Source organism: Sinohyriopsis cumingii, chromosome 16 (genome assembly GCF_028554795.1).
Source record: "Sinohyriopsis cumingii isolate HCF-2022 chromosome 16, ASM2855479v2, whole genome shotgun sequence".
NCBI classification, from domain to species: domain Eukaryota; kingdom Metazoa; phylum Mollusca; class Bivalvia; order Unionida; family Unionidae; genus Sinohyriopsis; species Sinohyriopsis cumingii.
In genome coordinates this window covers 60,836,007-60,856,972 of record NC_142976.1, presented here as the reverse complement: position 1 = coordinate 60,856,972, position 20,966 = coordinate 60,836,007, and the positions used below count along the sequence as shown (strand labels likewise).

General features: G+C 40.5%; 1 protein-coding gene across 7 annotated transcripts in view; it reads left to right on the top strand.

The window, feature by feature from the left end:
* Positions 1 to 20,966, top strand: part of LOC149780537 (uncharacterized) — a 93,781-nt gene that overhangs the window by 16,626 nt on the left and 56,189 nt on the right. For all 7 annotated transcript variants that reach the window (XM_089937557.1, XM_089937553.1, XM_089937551.1 and 4 more), the window contains exon 4: positions 18,680 to 18,745. In XM_089937557.1, coding sequence (XP_089793683.1) covers positions 18,680 to 18,745 — 66 coding nt within the window. The remainder of the gene's footprint in view (positions 1 to 18,679; positions 18,746 to 20,966) is intronic.

Below are 20,966 nucleotides of genomic sequence, written 5' to 3'. Positions count from 1 at the left end.
AGCCTCAAAACCCCATTCTTTCCAGGCACGGACATCTGTCCAATGGGGATGTAAGTCACAAGCTACACACACATCGTCATACACGTCTTGGGTAGCTAAAAGTTGACGAATCTTTTTTTCCTGTTGAGGTCGAGAAGTATCCAGATGAAAACGCAAGGCTTTGAGCAAAAGGAGTTTTTTGTGACCATTTAAGGCCATTGAGGTGGTAAGTACTGATCGTAAAGAGTCCACAAAGAATCGGCTGGTAAACGAAATCCCAGAAAACAAGTCACTAAGACACACACCACTTGTCGACCCAAATTGAATGGATACAGTTCTTGTAATAATCGATGGTAATGATCCACGGTTTGAATATGGTCATTGAGTTCCTTCCACGGAATCTGTTCAATGACATGTGACATAAGCCGTGGCATGGCAGCCTGTTTTTATATTCTCTTTTTTTCGGATGCAATACACGTACTTTCTAGCCAGAGATCTTCGTTCTCCAGTAGGGAATCTAAATCTTGCATACTGTAACCGAAACGTCAGAGTTCGTTTAGAAGTTTCCTCTTCCGCTAAGTAGATTCCACGTAACAAATGTTGGTAATCCTTTAACTTGTCTTCCTCAATGCGTTGCACTAGGTGAATGTCGAAGTAACCATAATTATGAACATGTCGATCATTAGCGACCTCAAAGTTTTGAACAATGTCTGACCATTGAAACAATTTCTGACGAATCAGTTCTCTTATACCATTCAGGTACCAGTGGTTAAAGATCTGGTGACGTAACGGATGCAATTGTTCTTTACGTTTCACTTGTATTTTCACCAGCTCTCGGTAAATCCTTTCTCTCAACTCCGCAGGCAAAGCACGAATGTTCTCTTGTAAAGTATTCATGAATAAGTCAGTCCGTACAATTCACAATCTTCTCATAGAGAGCAAAAGTAATCCACATAGCGAGTAATTTCTGACCACTGCCATTCAGTGTAACGTCCAAGAATGTCACTGAACTCTTTTGATGTAAACGGTCTAAAGCGATATAATAGGATGAATGCACCCTTGACCCAAAGAAATCTAACACACTGGTTGACTTTTTCACTTTCCTCTTATGAATTTCTCGACACAAAAGTTCTACAGTGACCCATTGAGATTTCACTCTGGCAAACCCCTGCCAAACTTCTTTGTAAATCTTCTCTTGCAGTTCTTTAGGTAATGATTCAATATCGTTTTTGAAATGAAGTTTAAATACTGGTCTCGGTGATGTCCAACATTTGACTCCTAACCAATCTGATTTCTTCTTCGTCAACGACATGGTAAGTTACTTCAATGTCTCGGTCCTACTAAGGGTAAGTAATGACAATTCGGTGACCATCGAGCATGTTCTACGTAGGCCGAATCTTGCGGTTCCCAGTGGTAAAGTGACACACCGCAACTGAAGCACTTGACTTTATCTCCTTCGCCCAAGTAGAAAAATCCGGCTCTGGCTAATTCTTCGGGGGTCGGTCCTCCCAGATACTTAGGCCATTTTCCTTTGAACGATTGAAGACGATTTTCAAAGTCGCAGTATTCCGACAAACGCACAGGAAACGAATATTCGTCTTTCACAGGTTAGTTTCGATGAGGGTTGGGTGACATGAACAGGAGTTTGCTCAGGGCTGGATGACATCCGTAGGGAGGTAAACGTGAAGGTCGACATTCCCCTTTAAACCCAGTAAAATGTCCAAGAGGACGAGCGGCATCACTTTCGCATCCCTCAGGTTTGACACGCACAGCATCCCTTTCCATGATAGGGGTAATGACACTAAAGTTCCCATGATGCTTTACGGCATCGCTCAGGTCACAACGTACAGCATCGTACCCATCGCAAGGCTCACAATCGCACTCGTCTGCAAACTCCGTTACGCAATTACAATGGTAACCACATGGACAATCGCAGTTTCCTTCCGGACATTTTCCGTCGCAATGCCTGGGTCTTATCCATCCAGTATTAGTCACACTAGAGGAAGATACAACTTTTTTACAATCCTAAAACTGGAACGATGTCTCTTTCATAGTATTCATCTTGTTCGCTCGGTCTTGGTAGTCACAATGAACTATCGATCTTGACCATAGCCCCTTTTTATACTAGTCGCAATGCAGTCTCCAGCTTGTACATCTTTCCTTTTTTACGTTTTTTATGTCCTGTTCTGGAAGGTACCGTCTCTAAGGTACCGTCAACATTGTACCGTAGTGTGATGGGTGGAAAGGCCATAGAAAGGTAAGGGCAGTGCGGAGACCATCGAGTATGCTCCAGAATAGCTGAATCTTTATAGATACATAGATCCATTCGTAACTTCAGTCCGCAAGCGAAACACTGTACCTCGTATCCCAATCCTGACTCAGGTCCCAAGTAGACAAATCCTGTTCTAGCCAAAACATGCGAAGAAGGTAATCCTTCCCTATCCGTAGGCCATTTCTGAAACGTGTCCAATCGACGGGCACAATCACAATAGTCAGGTAAGAAGACTGGAAAATGGTAGGGTTTGAACTTGGAGTTCTCATCGGGTTTCTCACTCGATTCTTGCTGTGGCGAAGTTATTTTTCTGGTGGGTGACTATCCTCTTACAACCAATGTTTTATACCAACGTGTCCATACGGTAAGGTGAAATGATTGGGAAGTCGCACTCGCTTCTGTTACACGATTTGATAGACTTTTTCCAAGGGTCGACTGACGATGTGGTGAGTGGGTAAACGTACAATCTTGTTCGGTTGATAGGTGGTCACTTTAAAGTTTCCATCCTCTCCCGATTGCAAGGCTTCTTTCAATACCCCAAAGTTGACCACTCGACTGGTACGATAATTCAGAGTCAGTTCTTTCACTTTGCACGTCGTGTGCACTTCTCCTTGTTTGTCCCGGTATTCGTAATTTTTGGGACCGCCACTGACGAAACTTAGAATCTTGTCGTCGGGATGCTCGTCTGTCCAGGCTCCTAAACGGTCTCCTTCGATGTCAGGGTGATGTTGAATCGGGTGATGGATGTAAATGCAACTGTCCGTGTCAAAGTACAGGACGCGTTCTTCTAACAGTTCTAAAGCTTCGTACAATTTTAAGCGAGCATGAGCTGTCACGTAAGCCGCAATGATGACATTTCCAAAAGGGTCGTCTTGTACAAAGTCCAGATCTTCTTCATAATTGACCAAGATTAAATCCTCTCGAACGACGTCCACGTGTTTCATGTATTTGGTTTTGTCGTGAATCATTTGGAAGTAGCGGGAAGGTTCTGTCAAATATTCCGTCTTGGGTAAACACGGTCGTTGTGCCATTTTACCCCACAAGCAATTTAACATCACTTTGGCAAACGATCGCCTGCCTTCGTTTTTTTCGATCTGGTCTAAAGAGATGCCTTCTTGTTCGTAGTATTTCTCTTTCAATTGTATTTGGTCTTCGGGAGTGTGACACCAGGAAGGATAGCCGCTGGCTTCTTGCTTCAGTTTCAAAAAGGCATCCACGTAGTCGGCGAAAATGCCTTTCTGACTGGGATCACCCTTGTGGTATTGTTGTGTCTTGGGAAAGTGGCAAATTTCGTACACTTCTAACAGTTGGTATCCCATATCCAGAGCTTTGAACAATTCTACGCTGACCCAGGTTCCCGTCAAGGCCCGTTCTTCCTGGCTGTGTTGACAAGGTTGGTCTTGGTTGCACGTTTAGGCACAAGTACGGCACAAGGGAAACATCAGTTTGCCTTGACAATGGTGAGGTAAAACGGGATGGTATAGGTTCGTGGGAGGCAAAACTTTGCACTTGATCAAGCCTTCGTATTGTCGAATGTTTTTCAGGTCGATGTGTTCCGTCAGCAATTGCGGGTGCCCTACGGGAAAGCGACAATATTTGCACACGTAGGGATACAGCGAACACACGTCCAAGTATTTGATTTCTTCTCCTTTCTCTTCGTCGGCTTGGTACAGCAAACAGGTGGCATTGGTCCTTCCTCCGTACAAACCATCCCTCGGGTTCAGCGGGTCCATGAACTGGTAACTTTCCACGAGGCGTTTAAACTCGGGATCGGTTTTCATACGGTGATCGTCCTCGTGTTCCCACATTTCCACCACTTGGTATCCTTGCTGTTCTAACTTTAGGCGTCGCTGACAAGTGTCCTGGTACAGGTCTTCCATGGTCCGTTGCAAAAACTGATTTTTAGTGTCACAGTCAGGGTAACAGACGGGACATCCGTGAAATAAGCAACCGTTAAACTCGTACACGATCTTTGGGTTTTCTAAGTCCCAGCCATCGACCGAATACGTTCCGATGGTCTTTTCACCACCTCCGTTGCGGGCATGCTGAATCCACTTGTCTTCCTTGTCGCACAAGTAATGTAACCAACGTAGGGCTTTGACCGAGTATTGACGCTTGACAAAGTGGGTCGTTTGAGGACTGATGACAGCCACGGTGTTTTCAGGCATGAATCGTTGGCGGTACACTAAGGAACACGCTTTGGCAATGGTGCAAGCTTCTTTCAAAGGATCGACCCCTCCGTGTTCCATGAACAGTTCAGGAAATTTTCCACAGCAACGCCGTAAAATGTCCACGTCGGAACGACAATACTTTAGCATTTCTTCCTGAAAGTCGAAAGGGTCCGAGGCGTGAGCCTGGTACCAAGCGTAGAAAGCTTCTCGTTGTTCGGTACGCATGTTGTCGGGGTCGTAATAGTGAGCCACGGGTAAATGGGGTAGAACGGCGTGTTGATTGGCTTCCGTATTGAAAAGTGTGGAAAGTACCCTTTAGCCATTTCTGTCATTTCAAAAGTTTTAGGCATTCGACTCAAAGGCATGGCCAAATAGCTCATCGAATCTTTAAACTGTACTTGTCCCACTTGCATGAAAATGATTTTGGCTCTGTTCAAAGTCACTTTAGGACGTTCGGTGCCTTGTTCCGTATAGTACCTCAAAAGAAACTGTCCATCGTATCCGGAGAAATTGTGAGCCATCACCGTGGCATGACGATGACAATCTCCGTAACGTTCGATGTCCTCTTGGCTCCACGTCTTGTCGACGGGGTCTAAGACCCATTGGGCAAAATCGGCTAACGTGTTTGGTCCCCGAAAGATTTTTTTCACGCCCTCCGGGAATCTTGCTGCAGTGAGGGCAATGACTGAAGATAGGTTCTTGAATGCACTTCTCGCACGCTCGATGAGCCACGCAGAAATTAGGAATGTGAATGCCGGTCTCTTGCATGCATTCGAAATCGAAAAAGATGAAATTGCCTTTCTTCTTGTGACCTTCCTCTTTCTCTGGTGGGGGTTGGTATTTTTGCACGTAGCATTGGTGTTCCAAGTCCACTATGTGGTGACAAATGTGACATTTTTTCTTTCCTGAACATACGTGTGCCTTGGTATTATTGGTACGTATGACTTGTTCACACGTAGGGCACAATCTCAGGAGTTGACAAGCACATTTGTTCTGTGAACCTTGTGTTTTCAAATGTTGTTGGTAACAGGTAGGGCTGACAAACGTGCGCAGACAAGTTGAACAAGGCACTGGTTCTTCGCTCAGACAAGGTGAAGAGGCCAAACATCCTGGGCATTTCCATCCACAATGCTTGTGTTGCTCTCGATTATTATAACCATGGTCATATTTCTCACAGTAATAACCGTATCCCAGGAATCCGGTGATACTGGTAATGGTATCGAAATGGTCATCGTGATAATAAACATGAATGTATTTTCCGTCCTTAAAATCTTGGCCTCGAAACAACAGAGGCTCGCGCATTTCTTGAGGGTGCACTTTCAAGGTGTATCGTGGAGCTAGGACATCTTGCAATTTTTGCATCTCAGGAATGCCACAGGGTGTGTCTTTGGACAGTCCGGCTTGTTGTAACAGGAGTTCTGCTTCATTTCGTTGTTTGGCTCGATCGGATCGTTGAATAGTTTTCCAGGTTCTTTTCCATTCTACCGTGTCGTTCTTGTTGGCATAGGTTCGTCCTACCACGATGGCACGGGCTAAGCACATCTGGTCTTGAGGGTTGTTAATTTGGACGAGACTCTTTTTGGTGCTGCGAAGGTCGTTCACCAATAACATCTTTTTACGTCCAGTCCCTTGAGGAGGAGAGACGTGGGTCATGTCCAGTGTGGCTTTACCATCGGTGATGTCAAACTGATCATTAGATTGTTGTACGTGTTGAATCTTGTCCATGACGTTGGAAGCGGTCTATTCTGCAGGGGTGCTAAACTCGATCCAAACAGGGGATTTCAAACCGTCGTGTTGTATGGAAAGTCTCAAGCGATCGTCTTCTTTGAGTTGACATTGTCGCTTGAGTGCAGTGAGCAAAGAATCCCACACCCCAGTGATGAACACTTCTGCTTTCTCTAACGGCACTTCAGCCTTGAAATCTTTAAACTTCACCGTGTATTTGTAAGCCGTGGTTCTAAATTTTCTAGAGGAGCGCTTTTCCGTCTCTCGAATGGAATAGTATTTTTCAGGGTTGACTAAGGGTGGTGAACTTGGTTTAGAGGTTTCAAATTCTGGTTCACTCATGTCCTCTTCAAAATCACTGGCATGAATTTGTGCCAAGATTTCAGCCCTGGTACGAGGCGATAGATCACGTTTCTGCCTCTTACTTTCTTCTTCTTTCTTCTCAAATGAATAGGATCGTTTCATCTTGAATGAAAAACGTCAAATGACTCAAGTTCAAACACCATAGACTAATTTATAGTCATGGCAGACTAGCGTATATAAAAGGGTGTGTGTCTTGTTCTTTCACTATTCATTTCACTCTCAAGCCGAGCACAACGATGGAAGAGACTAACCAAATCGAACGTTTCGTCAGAGCTTTGCGAGGGGTCATTAGAAAATTCTCTTCAGACCAGCCTACGGACTACTCTCCTTCCTTTCGAGATAAAAGTCAAGATACTTGCTATATCTGTCAGAAGAAAGGGCATTGGTCTTCAGAGTGTCCAGACCGTCAAAAAAGAACAAAAACAGGGGCTAAAAAAGACAAAAGTCAAGATACCTGTTATTATTGTCAAGAAAAAGGACATTGGTCTCCAGATTGCCCAAAAAAGAAACAAGAGGAGTCAGAAGAAAAGAGGGATTCTTCAGAAGAAGAAAGGGATTCTTCGGAAGAAGAGAGGGATTTTTCTGAGGAAGAAAGAAGACAGGTGAAGAAAAAGAAACAGGAGAAGAAAAGAAGAAGGGAAGAAAGCGAGGAGGAAGAAGAAGAGGAAAAGAGTGTGACGGTGAAGAAATTTAAAAAACAGAGAGACTAAATAAGGAGACAGAAGAAGTCAATGAACTTTTAATTAAAGTGTTGTGTTATGAATTGTGAATTGGATTGTAAAAAATGGAGAAAAGAATAAATTAATGATACAAGGTAAGTGTCTTTGAGTTTTGATTTTAAAATAAGAAGCTACACTCACGCACTCATACACAGAAACGTACTATAGGGGTAAAATGTTTTTTGTTTTTTTTTGAGTTATTGGCAAATTGAAATTGTATTTCTTTTCGAGAAATGTGGGTGGCCTTTTTATTTAGGTGTAGGGGTGAGTTTAACCAATCAACTTTAACTGCCTTAAGCCTTTGCCACGGCCAAGGCCTACTTCTGGACTGCGTAATGATGATGATTGGGTTGAAATCACTAAGGGTGGTACGGTAGGCTTAGTCACAGGGTTGACGTGTTTAGCTCGGGAAGGTCGTATTCTCTTCGGTCGTGATAAAGAAGTCTGATACATTTGTTTCAGACTTCTTAACTCCGCTAAAATGTCCAACAGTACCGTGACCGTTTGATTTTCACCCTCTTGTTTCTTTGCTGCTACTTCTTCTTGCTGTTGTTGCTGTTGTTTTTTTCTTACCTCTTCTTCTTGCTGCTGTTGCTGTAGGAGAAAAGCTTGTTCCGCTTCCTTTTGTCGTTGTATAAATTTCTCCAATTCTTCTTTCTGTCTCTGTCTAAAATTCTCCACGTGCGGTAATGAAGAAGGTAACGAAGGTTCCGGAACAAATTCTTGCGAGGAGAGAAAATCCACAAAATCCCAATTCACCTCTTCTGAAAGTAAGTCCGGGTTCCCTTGGGCGGTCTCCCCTGTTGGTGCACCCCAATGGATCGTTTTCTGAGTTTCCGTCATGTTGAATCACTGTCGCATAGATTGACTGCACACAAGCGCTAGCGAATCTATATAGACCACGTGACGTCACAGACTGTTCTCTTCGGATTGGATGCGAGCTGACTGAATTTTGTAACGCGTGTTCGGATTGGTGAATGAACTCAATCCGTTTCAATCCTACCTCTACCTATAAATAAGCGCAGTTCACTGCATTGATTCACCTGTTCTCGTCGCTTCAAGATGTGGACCACAGTTGAGTCATCCACCCTTGTGTCTTCCATGATGTTTAGGACGGACATGCTCATGTATGTCCGATCCAAGTGGACCGTTGTCCACAGGACAAACACCAGCCTGTGGATACGTAGGATCTACGTTGAAAGACAAGGATGCCTGAAAAGAGTGCTGATTTACGGACCAACAGTAAGACGCAGCCTAAGGACAAGAAGAAGACCAATGCGGTGCCCTTTATGTTAATGAATACATTAACATAAACCCAAAGGCCCTTTTCAGGGCCAGCCATATTTCTCGAAAAGAGATAGCCTTTCAATTGCCTACCCCTTTTTTAAATTTAAATTTAAATTTAAATTTAAAAAATTTAAAAAAAAAAATCCCATATTCAATTCCCTTGTACGTAAAGTGACCCACGATTTATTCCCATGTTAAATTCCCCTTGTCGCTCAACAGTCCCACGATTTTTCTCCATGTTAATTTCCCTTGTCGCTATATGTTCCCACGATTTTTCTCCATGTTAAATTTCCATTGTCGCTAATCGTTCCCAAGGGGTTCTGTAATGCTAATTCCCATTGTCGCTAATGTATCCCCCTTAACTACTCGCCATCAAACATAAATGTTTTAATGGATGCCAATTTATGTAGTGATTCGTTTAATATACGTCGTAAAACAGCCTGCATTTTCAATGACAAACTCATTACCGACTAATTCGACCAAAAATAATAAAAAATTAAACTGGATGAACAATATAAAAAGCATTTATTATAACAAGTTCGAATTAAACAAATATTGCAATATTTCATAATATTTTTTTAAAAAAAATAATAACATAGGACGAATCTTAAATTACGTTCAATTTTAAAGATCCACCGCCGATTCATACAAATTAAAATGTTACTCAACGGCTAGAAATAGAAACCGAAAGATTTAGGCCAATGGAATAACCAAATTAAAACGCAAATACCGTAAACTGGAGATAGTCCTTATACCCCATTCTGCACCTGAACGACCTCTACTCAACAAAGACAGTCAATTTGTTACACTATAAATTGCTCTCATTGGAAAACACTCCAAGGACAATAGTTACCATTGACTATACTTTAGAAGGTGAACGGGACCACTATGCTAAATATGGTCAAAAATTTACGGGGACAAACGGTACTTTAACACTGAGGCTACATTGGTACATTGTTAGCAGCTGTTGGCCTCAAATGGGGTACATTGATATATTGTCTGTAGTTGCTGACCTCAATAATATGTGGTCCTCTGGTGACAAAGGGGGAATTGACATTGCGCCGTAGGTTTACTTGTGGGGGAGTCTGGGGAGAGACTGGAAATGTAACGTAAATTTTAGACATGAGATTCTCGGTTTTCCCTAGAGATGTAATGTGAAATAGTTATCTACTATCAAGTACTTAGTAATCTACTATCAAACTTTTACTTATCTACTATCCAGCACCTAAATATTTATTGTCCAATGCCCTGCATATACTATCCAGGACATCGTGTGTGACTAGTACCTCACACTATACCATGAACACGCTGTGTGTGACGAATATTCCACACTATACTATAGATATAACGTGTATAGTCACCAATACCCAACAGTGACTATCCAACAAGCCTTTTCTAGTGACCATAAACTCATATTTACTAACCGACACTATGTGTGAAATGACCAACATCCAGTTATCTACTATACCCAACATTATACCAACAACAAGTCAACTCATAATCACACTAAAATGGGCGTGTCCTTTTCGGAAACTGTAAATTTAAAATCAAAATTTTTAATAAGAATGTTTCAGAAATTGTGAAAGATGTGTATTAAAAACAACTAAAACATTTTTTGGGGTGACCGTGACCCCACACTTATAACCCAACGAATATATATATATATATATATATATATATATATATATATATATATATATATATATATATAGAGAGAGAGAGAGAGAGAGAGAGAGAGAGAGAGAGAGAGAGAGAGGAAGAGTTAAATAAACAGATTGTGTACCTTAGTCGAATCAAATTAGAAACATTATCCAAGAAGTGTTGGTAGAAGTCCACGATAAAGATTTTTAAGAAGACACGTGTGACGCTGAGCCATCACCATCTACCTCCACCATCCACTCACTACAAGACCTAGAAAGTCAAGATCAACTAAGCTGGAAATCCGTTTGATGGCCCTAAAGACTATATTTACATTCGATCTACCAAACGTGACTTCCACGTGGCTTACAATGCCACGGTGAAATTTAAAGAGTTCAAGTCTCAAGTTCCAGCAGAGAAAGCAGCTGTCTTCATTAAGAATTTACTGGAGTCAATGTTTTAGTAATTGAAACGAGACTGTCAAGAAAAAACTCGTTCATTATCCATCACTCACGCCAGCTTAAAATCTCCTGTGTTGATCTATTTTAGTACTCCAGCAGAACTGACTTCATCCAAAACTTTAGACACAATTTAACAGGTCCAACAATTCAACGATGAATTCGACATGACGAATGGAATATCTATTCTTCAGATTTGTGCACGTGTCACCTCCAAGTGGCATGAGAAAGCGAAACGTTTTACAAAAGATCTGACGAGTCCGACAGTGTCATCATTGTTGTTTACGTGACATAAAAATACCAGCTTGAAATTATGGTTACCGGTAACAACTGAATATAAAGTGAAAGGACTCACCCTCAGCAATTGTTTCAATTCAGCAGGTCAACGGTGACGTCTTCAAGGAAGCCTGAAGTCAAGATGAGATCAGGACATTAGCGTAAAGACTTTGGGTTCTCACAAAACTGTACGTTTGTCAAATCATGAAATAGTTATTTGACCCTCGGAAAAAGCGTATCGGATTGTCTGCCAGAAAAAGAATGCTACTTCCCGAGCACAACACCGTACGGGTACCGTTTTCCAGTATGAGAATGATAGATTTCCAAGACGGAAGATCATTGTGCGTACACACGTTCACCGAAAATGATGTATTCGACACAGCAACTGTGTCTTGGACCCACTGCTGGCTATACATTAATAAGTTCGAGTGCGATGTTGTGCTTTGCGACCATACTGATGCTAGTACCAAGTAGAGTACTTCACTTATGGTGTGAAGATTCACGAATGAAAGTATAAAGATTCAGCTTTCCTGGAAAATCAACATTGTTTTAGTCCTCTTACTACGTTCTTTTGGTAGGACATGATTATGATCCTCAAAGATGCTTTAGAAGAGAGAATTTTTAGTTGATCTATGGAACTGCGAGAACGTATTTACAGAGACTTTGTAAAGGTTCAACGCAGAGAATAATTACATCCTTTTGGACTTTTCAACCATTGGTATCTGAATGTTTTAAAAACACTGATTAGTTTGAAAATGTCAAAATGGTCAGACATTTAACGATTACTACCCAAATCTTGTAGAAGTTTGGATGAAAGGACTTTTGTGTTTCAATGTTGCGGTGACATTTAGAATTCCATGGATGAACCCTGGAATTGGTTATAGATTACAGTTTGACATAAAAACGTTTAACAGAAGTATCGCCTCAAGACGAGAATTATTCACGACGTGTGATGTGTTGTGAGATAATGACTAAATTTCTTCAATATACTTTGCCAGCACAACAGATTACATCTGACAAAATATGAATGTTTCATCATAAAAGTCATTCCTGTAATTGGATAGTTTAGAAGCGTATATGCAGAATCTACTACTGGAACTAAAATAATGCATTTAGAGAGAGAGAGTTTGTCAGGATTGAAGTGAAACGCAAACTCATCATCATTTTCTGATATTTAAACTATAGTTATTTGTACACTATAAGACGACCGATTCTTGCCAATGAATATGGCAAACATAAAATTCTACATGGATAAAAGGCTGCCGATGCCACCGATTCTGCCACCAAAATATTTGTGCAATTAGCCAGACTAGGAGAGCACTTCATGAACGCATTCACATAGAGTATGTACAGGTTCTAGTTAGACGTAAAAGAAACCAGTTGCAGTCAAAACCAATAAATAAATAACTATTGGTATCTAAATGCTATTAAAAAAGGCAGAAATTGGTTTTTTTGGGCAATCTGCAATAATAGTTTTCTGCGAAAACGTTAAAAGATTTATCATTTCACGAATTCTGTCATCAGTATTGTACCAAATTTCGTGGGAGGAAGTCGATGACAGTGTTCAAGATGCAGTAGATTGTGAAGTACTTTTAAGAGAAATGATTCCAGCAAATAGAACGATTCTTTTTAATTTTAGAGGAATTGGTGAGAATGTGCTTATGTTAATGACTGTATTTCGTCTTGGATATCGTTTACCAACAGATTCTTTGTGGACAATTTAGAAGACATAATCGCAATATTTTTATGTGTACGAATAAAAAAATTGTACTAAAGGTGTTGCGAATAACATTAAGCCGATTAGTGTACCTCCATGTGAAGAAAAAGACTCGTCGTACTTTATCTGCTCTTTATGCTTATCAAGCTGTGTATAGCAAGTTGTATATACAAATATAATTACAATTATGATGGATATATGTAACTGAAAATCTCTTGAATTAAATGCTAGGACTCAAGAGGTGATTATACTAAAGACATTGCGTGTGACTGATAATAGAAATAATAATATTAACTTTGGCACTCTAACGCTGAAGTTAAAAGGCCAAAACACCTAAAGAACAGGCAAAAGAGAAAAGAGATGCAGCAAATTCTCACTTTAACAACATCAAAAAGAACACTTCCGAGAAAAACCAAACAAATGAATAAACAGCAAAATCACGTCTCCTGCAAGAAAGTGAAGAGCGGTACAGTCGCTAGAACGATCACGTTTACAAGTAACCCTCGCTCTGTAACATTCTGTACCTTCACCTCTTTTCCGATGATGATGCATACCAAAGCCGATTTAAGACCAGTATTTCCCAATTCAAATAAAAAAGGAAACTCTTTTCCTAAGAAGCTTCTACTCCGTATACGTCTTCTATTGCTCTATTGGTGTCTCCAACAGAAAGAAACTCTCTCTTAAGACAAGAGATCAAGACAGAACAATTTGATATTATGTTTACGGATTTAAGCCGTTGACAACACCACTACTCCTAAAGCCAGGTTGATACCGCGGCACTATAATCAGTGGAGACGAATTGTTGCATAAAGAATAAGAAGTGTTGTATAAGATTAACTTCAGTGTTTCTACTCCTGAAACAACGATGTCGCGTGATCGTCCGTAAAGAACGCTTTAAAGAAAGAAAAAAGGACTCCATCCTCGTTTAAGTAATCATTGAGATTTCTTGTCAATCGTTACCGAATCCAGTGCTTCGATGCAAAACCAAATCATACAAAGATCACCTGAAGAAATAATTGATACAATGCTAATGTTGTAATGCGCTTTGAAATAAACAATACCTTTGACCAAAATACAGAGAACAGTGGTTAAGAATGGTGAAAGGAAATTGCAAATTAGTCCAAAGAAGAAACCATCTGCTCGTTCATTGAAAATAATTTCTACTCATTATGTTGGGAACGTTGTTGAAGGTGGCTGCTTGTTTGTTTTAGCTTTTCAAAACGGATTGAACAAGGACACATTTATTTTTTCACACTTGAAAATCCTTAAACAAATCTAGCGTCCTGGATCGTTTTCAAAGAACTTTTAAAAAACGTATGCGGCAATATTGTACACATCGTCATACTCTCAAATACATATTCGTGTTACCATGTCTATTCAAAGCGCACAGTCAATCGTACCATCATAGCATCGGACTATCGCAAAAGAAGTAACACCTGAAAACGAAGTGATTATGTTTAATCCTTTTTTGGAGCTCAAAGACCATTTAAAAAACATGAACTGTTAAACGCTGGAGATTGGGTTTGCACTGGGAACACGAAATGCAATTTTTGCAAGAGTTATTTATTCAGCTGGACGACATAAATTGTTTCGCGTCACAAGAAAATAATTTGGGCGTGATCCTCCAGTTTATACATTTGAAAATATGAACGCAGAAATGCTGGAGGAAGCTTTTACCAACGTATGTTGCAAGAGCGACAAGAAAGAAGACAACGTAGGCTGCAAGAGCGACAAGAAAGAAGACAAAGTGTATGATATCGAAAACAGATACGATCGAAGAACACATACCATGGGAAAAAGTCGATTCCAATAATTGAAAGATCGATGGAAAGAATGTCCACCAAGTGTCGTGTAGTAAATTGTAAGTTTACAAGTCATCGAATTAGTACAGAGGCTGAAGTTATCGCCATGTCTTTAAGCACAGCTTTGTCCCCGTTGCGGAGCTAATCTCGTCAAGAACTACATAATCGCTGTGGGTGTGGTGTGAAGAACATGTCCCTTAAAATCAAATCGTCTTTTTTTCTGCTAAGTCTTTGTAGTGCGATGTGTTATTCTCGCATCCACTGGAGATTTGAGTTTGCAACAAGGACGTTAGCAATTGTGGGCAATAGTACTCAGCCTTTGTATTGGTTTTCTTCTTGCCAATTCGTAGCTGAATTAAATTGACAGTAACAAAATCAATGGTAGCCTCGACAGCGCCAGTCACCACTTCTTTTCCAACCTCACGACCAGCACTCTTCTGGAACCTTTGGAAAATCATCATTTGACATCGAGTGATTTATAAGAGACCAGTGCCATTGGATTATGAAATATCAATAATGTTGAACATTACCTCGTGGCAGTTCTACGGACGTATTTCCCACCAACACATCATATGGTGTGACGTTTAGAAGTCTTACCTAAGTGGGAAACAACATTAGTCAAACCATGAGAGCAAACTGTGTGCCAAGTTTCCTCTAGGACCAAAGGAAGTCAATACCTTTACAACTGTCTCTGGACTCAGATCCAAGATCGAAGATCAATTTTTACAAGGTCAGTTACCGAAAGGTTTGTTCATTGGCGTCGTCATTAGTGCGGACTTCAACGGGCCTATGAAACTCATTTCGAGGTCCAACATTTCAACGCTTCCAGGATAGAAGTCATCCAAGATGGTGGGACATTGTGTTCCAGACCCTTTGAATCTAACTTTTCCCAGAAAAATTGCGTAAGATCTTTTTTTCTCTCTGAATTTTGAAGCCGCAGGGCAATTAAGAAACAACTGTAGCCACGGTATTTTGTACGATTATTGTGCAAGACTCCAGACAATGGCAGCGACGAAGCATATTTCCACCCTATAACATCAGTCCAACTTTGCGTGTAAGATCAGATTGAAGTCGCTCTGGGGAACACGGTGAACGTCATCTTGGATGCAGAGCCCGACAATACTCTGGACATTACCAGTATGAGAGAAGTTGTTCTAAACTATTAAGAAAGATGGAGTCTGAACAACTTCTTGAAGTTCATGAGATTCATCACACAGGAACCCATTCGGTAACCGTGTACTTTCCCAACGAACACAGGGTGGAATATTTTGATTTTTATGAATTAACGCCTCTGGGAGACCACATCATCGACTTTGTGGGAGGAAATTGAGTGTTCACTCTGTTCAATAATATGCGATAACGAGGATCAGATTTGATAGTTTGTGGCTAACATTGAGTGGATCTTCTTCATCAACGTAAGTAAGGATTCCCATTACTGATTTGTTTTGAATGTAATTTCCCTAGAAATGATGACAAATAGAAAGGTAGTTTTGTGACCATTTTGCCTATCTGTTTTCTTTGGCATCGACACGTAGCATGTATCGTTGGCTAGATGATACTGTGCTAGATCATTGAAAGTCTAGGCTTACTCCACAACGTTATTAACCTTGCATGAACGTTCTTGTTCAATTCTTGGAATAAATACATGAATTAGAAGGGACTAATACTAAACCCACCCCACCCCTCTTCATTGGCTTTGCTAAATTTTCGAGTTTATTAAACATCATTTTTGATTTATTACAAACAAAAAAATATTGGCTCGTGTTTTGGAAAGAAAACATTCTTTTGGACACGCTCTTTCATATTTTTTCTGTTGTATAAGAGGGATGTTTTCTTTTACATCCGTGCTTCCGCTTTTGCGTTTTTATTGATTAGTAAGTGTGGGATGTTAGTCGCTTAAAACAGAGTGAAATATGAATTAAATTTCACATTACATTTTCTATTTGCTCATAGAATAAAACTTGTGTTAACCCTTTATCAGCATTTGTAGGTAAAACAGTGAATCTCATGCAGTACATTTCGTTTGTCCCCACAGTGTCATATGTGTGTTAGGCCTTTATCAAGATGTGTAGGGTCAAATGCAGAATTCGTTTGATAAATTTACACTTTCCGATTGTCCACATATCGCTGCACACACCATCATTACCACCCACCCCATGTAAACCTGCGGCGTAATGTTAAATTTTGTTTGTCCCAAGAGTGTCACATGACAGCGTGGTCAACAACTTCTAGCAATTTAACAATGTAGCCCCGTCAGAGTTTAAAAAACCCCAACAAAAAGCAAACTAAAAGCAATGTAGCAATTTCGCCAGAATGTAACATGCCTGTTTGTACCCGTAAGGTCTTGACCCGATGTAACATAGTGGTCCAGTTCATCTCCAATGTGTCATATATTACTGCTGATACTGTAAAGCTTTCTGCGGGAATACGTGGACAAACTCTGGAAAATGCCTCAAAACGTTATAAATGTGAATATATATATATATATATATATATATATATATATATATATATATATATATATATATAGAGAGAGAGAGAGAGAGAGAGAGAGAGAGAGAGAGAGAGAGAGAGAGGGCAATTAGCTAATAAAATATAACCGTATAACTCCAGTGATTTAAAAAATATCATAGAATATCGGGTTTTTCGTAAATGTACTAGAAGAATAACAGTACACTTTTGCCTTAGTTTTATATTTTGTTTGTTCTAGCTAACAACTGTTATGCTTTAGTCCATGCATTCTTATCAATGTTGTTCCTGTATTGATTATCAAACTTAACACGTGCTTCCTGTATTCTTAAAAATTGTAAACCTTACCATATTATATAATTATTACGCTTATGTGTAGGTTATATGACGAAATGTCCAACCGTTGCAAATAGCATGCTACGGTAACAAAGGGCGCCATAAGAGGATAATGCACTCATGTCAAGTATTGACAATTCATCATTATATTCATGGTACTACGCGTCTTATTATGCCGAATAAAAGTGAGATATGCCGAATGAGAAACACAGGCTCTACATCATTATATTCTGAGTGCTGAAATGCCTTTTATGAACTAAATGTAGTCCGAATAATTACACCTGAACAGGACGGTAACATAAGAGTAATATGACGTGAAGTGCTTGCGGGTAGTAAGACGTGACCTTGACTCACTTTAACCAATATAAATCTTAAGCGTGGTGAATCAGGTCTGGGTTTCACCAAAATAACTAATGTTTAGACATAGATTCAAGTTTAGAATTCAGCGATCTGACAGACTGACATTTAAATCCCACTTAAAATTGGCCAGTCACATAATTGAAGATTTATGCTGGTGAAAAATTGAGTTCTGGAGCGTATAAGGACATCATTCGGAACATCACCGTATCTTTCCATTAAGAGATCAGTAACTTCGAGACTCTAAATAGAGGTAATTGTAATGACAAAGAAGTGCAAAAGATCCTTAAAAGATAAATGTTAATAATAACATGCATCAATGTTTCAACCGTCTATGAAATACTTTCACATTCAATTCAGTTTCAACAGATTCAAAATACTGCTAACGCGGCTACTAGTGATAATACGTCGTCAAGTCCTTGTGACGTCAGTAAAATGTGCATGCCTTTTAAACAACAACTGGCTTGAGGACAAATAAAAGTGGCCACTGTTTACATATGAAGTCCGTTTCAAAAGCACGAATGAAAATGCAGAGGACGCTTTATGTAAAGGCTCATAACGAAGGCTTCAACGATGTCCTGATGTTAATGTGCCAATCAGTGCTTAGCTAAATATGACGTTTTCTTCCGTTCATTACCCTCAAGGCGCAAGTAACCTGTTCAGCTGTTTCACCATATACACAAAGACTGGTATTAATGTTGTTTTTTTTTGAAGGTTTGCAATTTACTTTAAGATACCACCATTGAACTCTTTTGCAAATTGTGAAGTTGCTATCATAAGCACAAGAAATGCTCTGTATACGTAAATGCACATTAGAGGGACATCTTAAACTGCTTATTATATTCACACCTGTGTAAAACATAGTAAATTTACATATGAATGAGCAAAGGAAAGAATTTACGAAAAAAATAATTAGTTTTTTTTTTCATCCAATTTGTTAATGAACAGTCCAAAATCTTGAAAATATTGTATTTTCTTTTTGGTCGTCTATTTGTTGTTGTAACCAGGAAAACCAACTTTGAAAAGGTATATTACTGTCACTTACACCCATTTTATACATCATTTACGAATGAACATTTGTATCATAATTTCTTTTCTTATATTTCTCAGCTCAGGAAGACTATTGGATCGAATGCTTAGGATTAGGAAAAGGAAAAGAGGATAATTTAGATAACGGTAAATGAATTGTTGTCTGATCATATATTCATTGTTCCAAAGGAATGTGACCAATTTCATAGCCTTGAATTCTCTCTCCCTCCCTCCCTCTCTCTCTCTCTCTCTCTCTCTCTCTCTCTCTCTGTGCATTCACTCGTAAAATTAATTGACAAAGCAACAATAATGACAATTGCGAGTTCGATAGGAACGAACAATGGCATTTAATATAGTACCATAATTATTTGACATCTGGCAAATGAGAAACTAAACTGGAAAATGGTTATGGCGTGATTTTTCATTTCCAAAGGATTTTATGAAAATCTGTCATTTTAACTTGAACAGCCAAACTCTATACCTTCTATTTACAATTTTTATAATGGGAGGACATATTGTAAAATACTAAATGGGAGATGGACGACTTGGCAAAATTCGGCTGACATGTTTATATGCCTGTGTTATGCTGTGGCTTTGCATGTTAGTCTGTCCGTTCGTTAGCATTTGCTCGTCCGGCACATAACTTTGTAACGGTTGGCGAGATTTGTTTTCTTCAGACTTTGCCCAAGTATATATCGTTAATAGCCGGATGGCCATGTTTCATAGCTATACTACCTGCATCAAGGTCAAGGTCATATATCAGAGAGAATGTGAACAGAACAGCCATACGGATCTTTGGTAAGAAGCAACCAAAGGGCTATGACTGGTCTGAGGCTAACACCGCCACACTCATTCCAGCAATGGAAGAGTCACAGTGCTCACCTCACCAGCAGTACAAACGATTCCCCTAACAGAAGACATTACAGACATACTTGTCTACCTGAAGCAAAGTGCAGACATTAGCAAGACAGTATGCCAATTAATACTGGCTTAAGCTCTATCAGAGCATCCAGTCAACAGCAGTAATCGGAAACATCAGAGGTATGTGCGATGGCATAAACAAGCAATGGTCCCACGAAGAAAGTGACATCACCACTGAAGTCTTCCACAGGCGATACCATCCACAACAAGGGCAAGCAGATGAAGCGTTGGGTGAAATAATACTCTGAACTGTACTCTAGAGAGGACCACGTGACCCACAATGTCCTCAACGCCATTGAAAACTCCCCTCTCATGGCCGAACTTGGACGAGAAGCCTACTGTTGCCGAACTAAATAAGGCCTTAGAGAAACTGTCCTTAGGTAAAGTCCCAGGGAAGGATGGCATCCCGGCAGAAATCATCAAGTGCAGCTGTAGCGTGCTGCTCACACACCTGCACGACCTCATCTGACACTGCTAGAATAAAGGTGCACTTCCTCAGGACATGAAAGACGCTAACATCGTAACCCTGTAGAAGAACACGGGCGACCGAAGCGACTGCAAAAACTACAGGGGCATATAACTTCTCAGCATCGTGGGTAACGTTTACAAACGCGTCGTCCTGAACAGACTGCATACTCTAGTTGACAGAGTGTATCCAGAGTCCCAGTACAGGTTCCGCTCAGAGAAGTCCACACTCGACATGATCTTCACCGACAGCCAACTGCAGGAGAAATCCGGAGAACAACACAGACCCCTCTTCATGGCCCTTATAGACCTCATCAAGGCGTTCGATCTGGTCAGCAGAGACGGACTCTTCACAATCCTGGCAAAAATCGGATGCCTCCAAAGCTGACAAGAATGATCCAGTCCTTTCACGATGAAACAAAAGGCACAGTACAGTACGATGGCTCAACATCCGACCCCTTTGACATCCGCAGTGGATTGAATCAGGATTGCGTCCTTGCCCACACGCTCTTTGCCACCTTCTTTGCAGTCCTGCTCAAGCACGCATGCGGGATGGCCACATAAAGGATCTACCTGCACACTCGATCAGACAGCATACTGTTCAACCTGGCACGACTGAAGGCAAAGAGCAAAGCGCGTGAAACAACCATCAGGGACATGCTCTTCGCAGACGATGCTACTCTAGCCACAAAGAGGCTGAGCTACAGTGTCTGATGGACCTCTTTGCTAAAGCATGCGGTGAGTTCGGGGTGGCCATCAGCCTAAAGAAAACAAACGTGATGGCTCAGGACTCTAGCCCGTCAAGTATCATCATCAACAACTACGAACTTGAGGCAGACAGTCAGTTCACGTACCTCGGATCTACCATCACCAACAACCTCTCGCTTGGTGCTGAGCTCAACACGCGGGTAGGAAAGGCATCAACAACTCTCTCCAGGTTTAATTTTTTACGCGCAACACATGAAAGGTACAATGTCTGAGT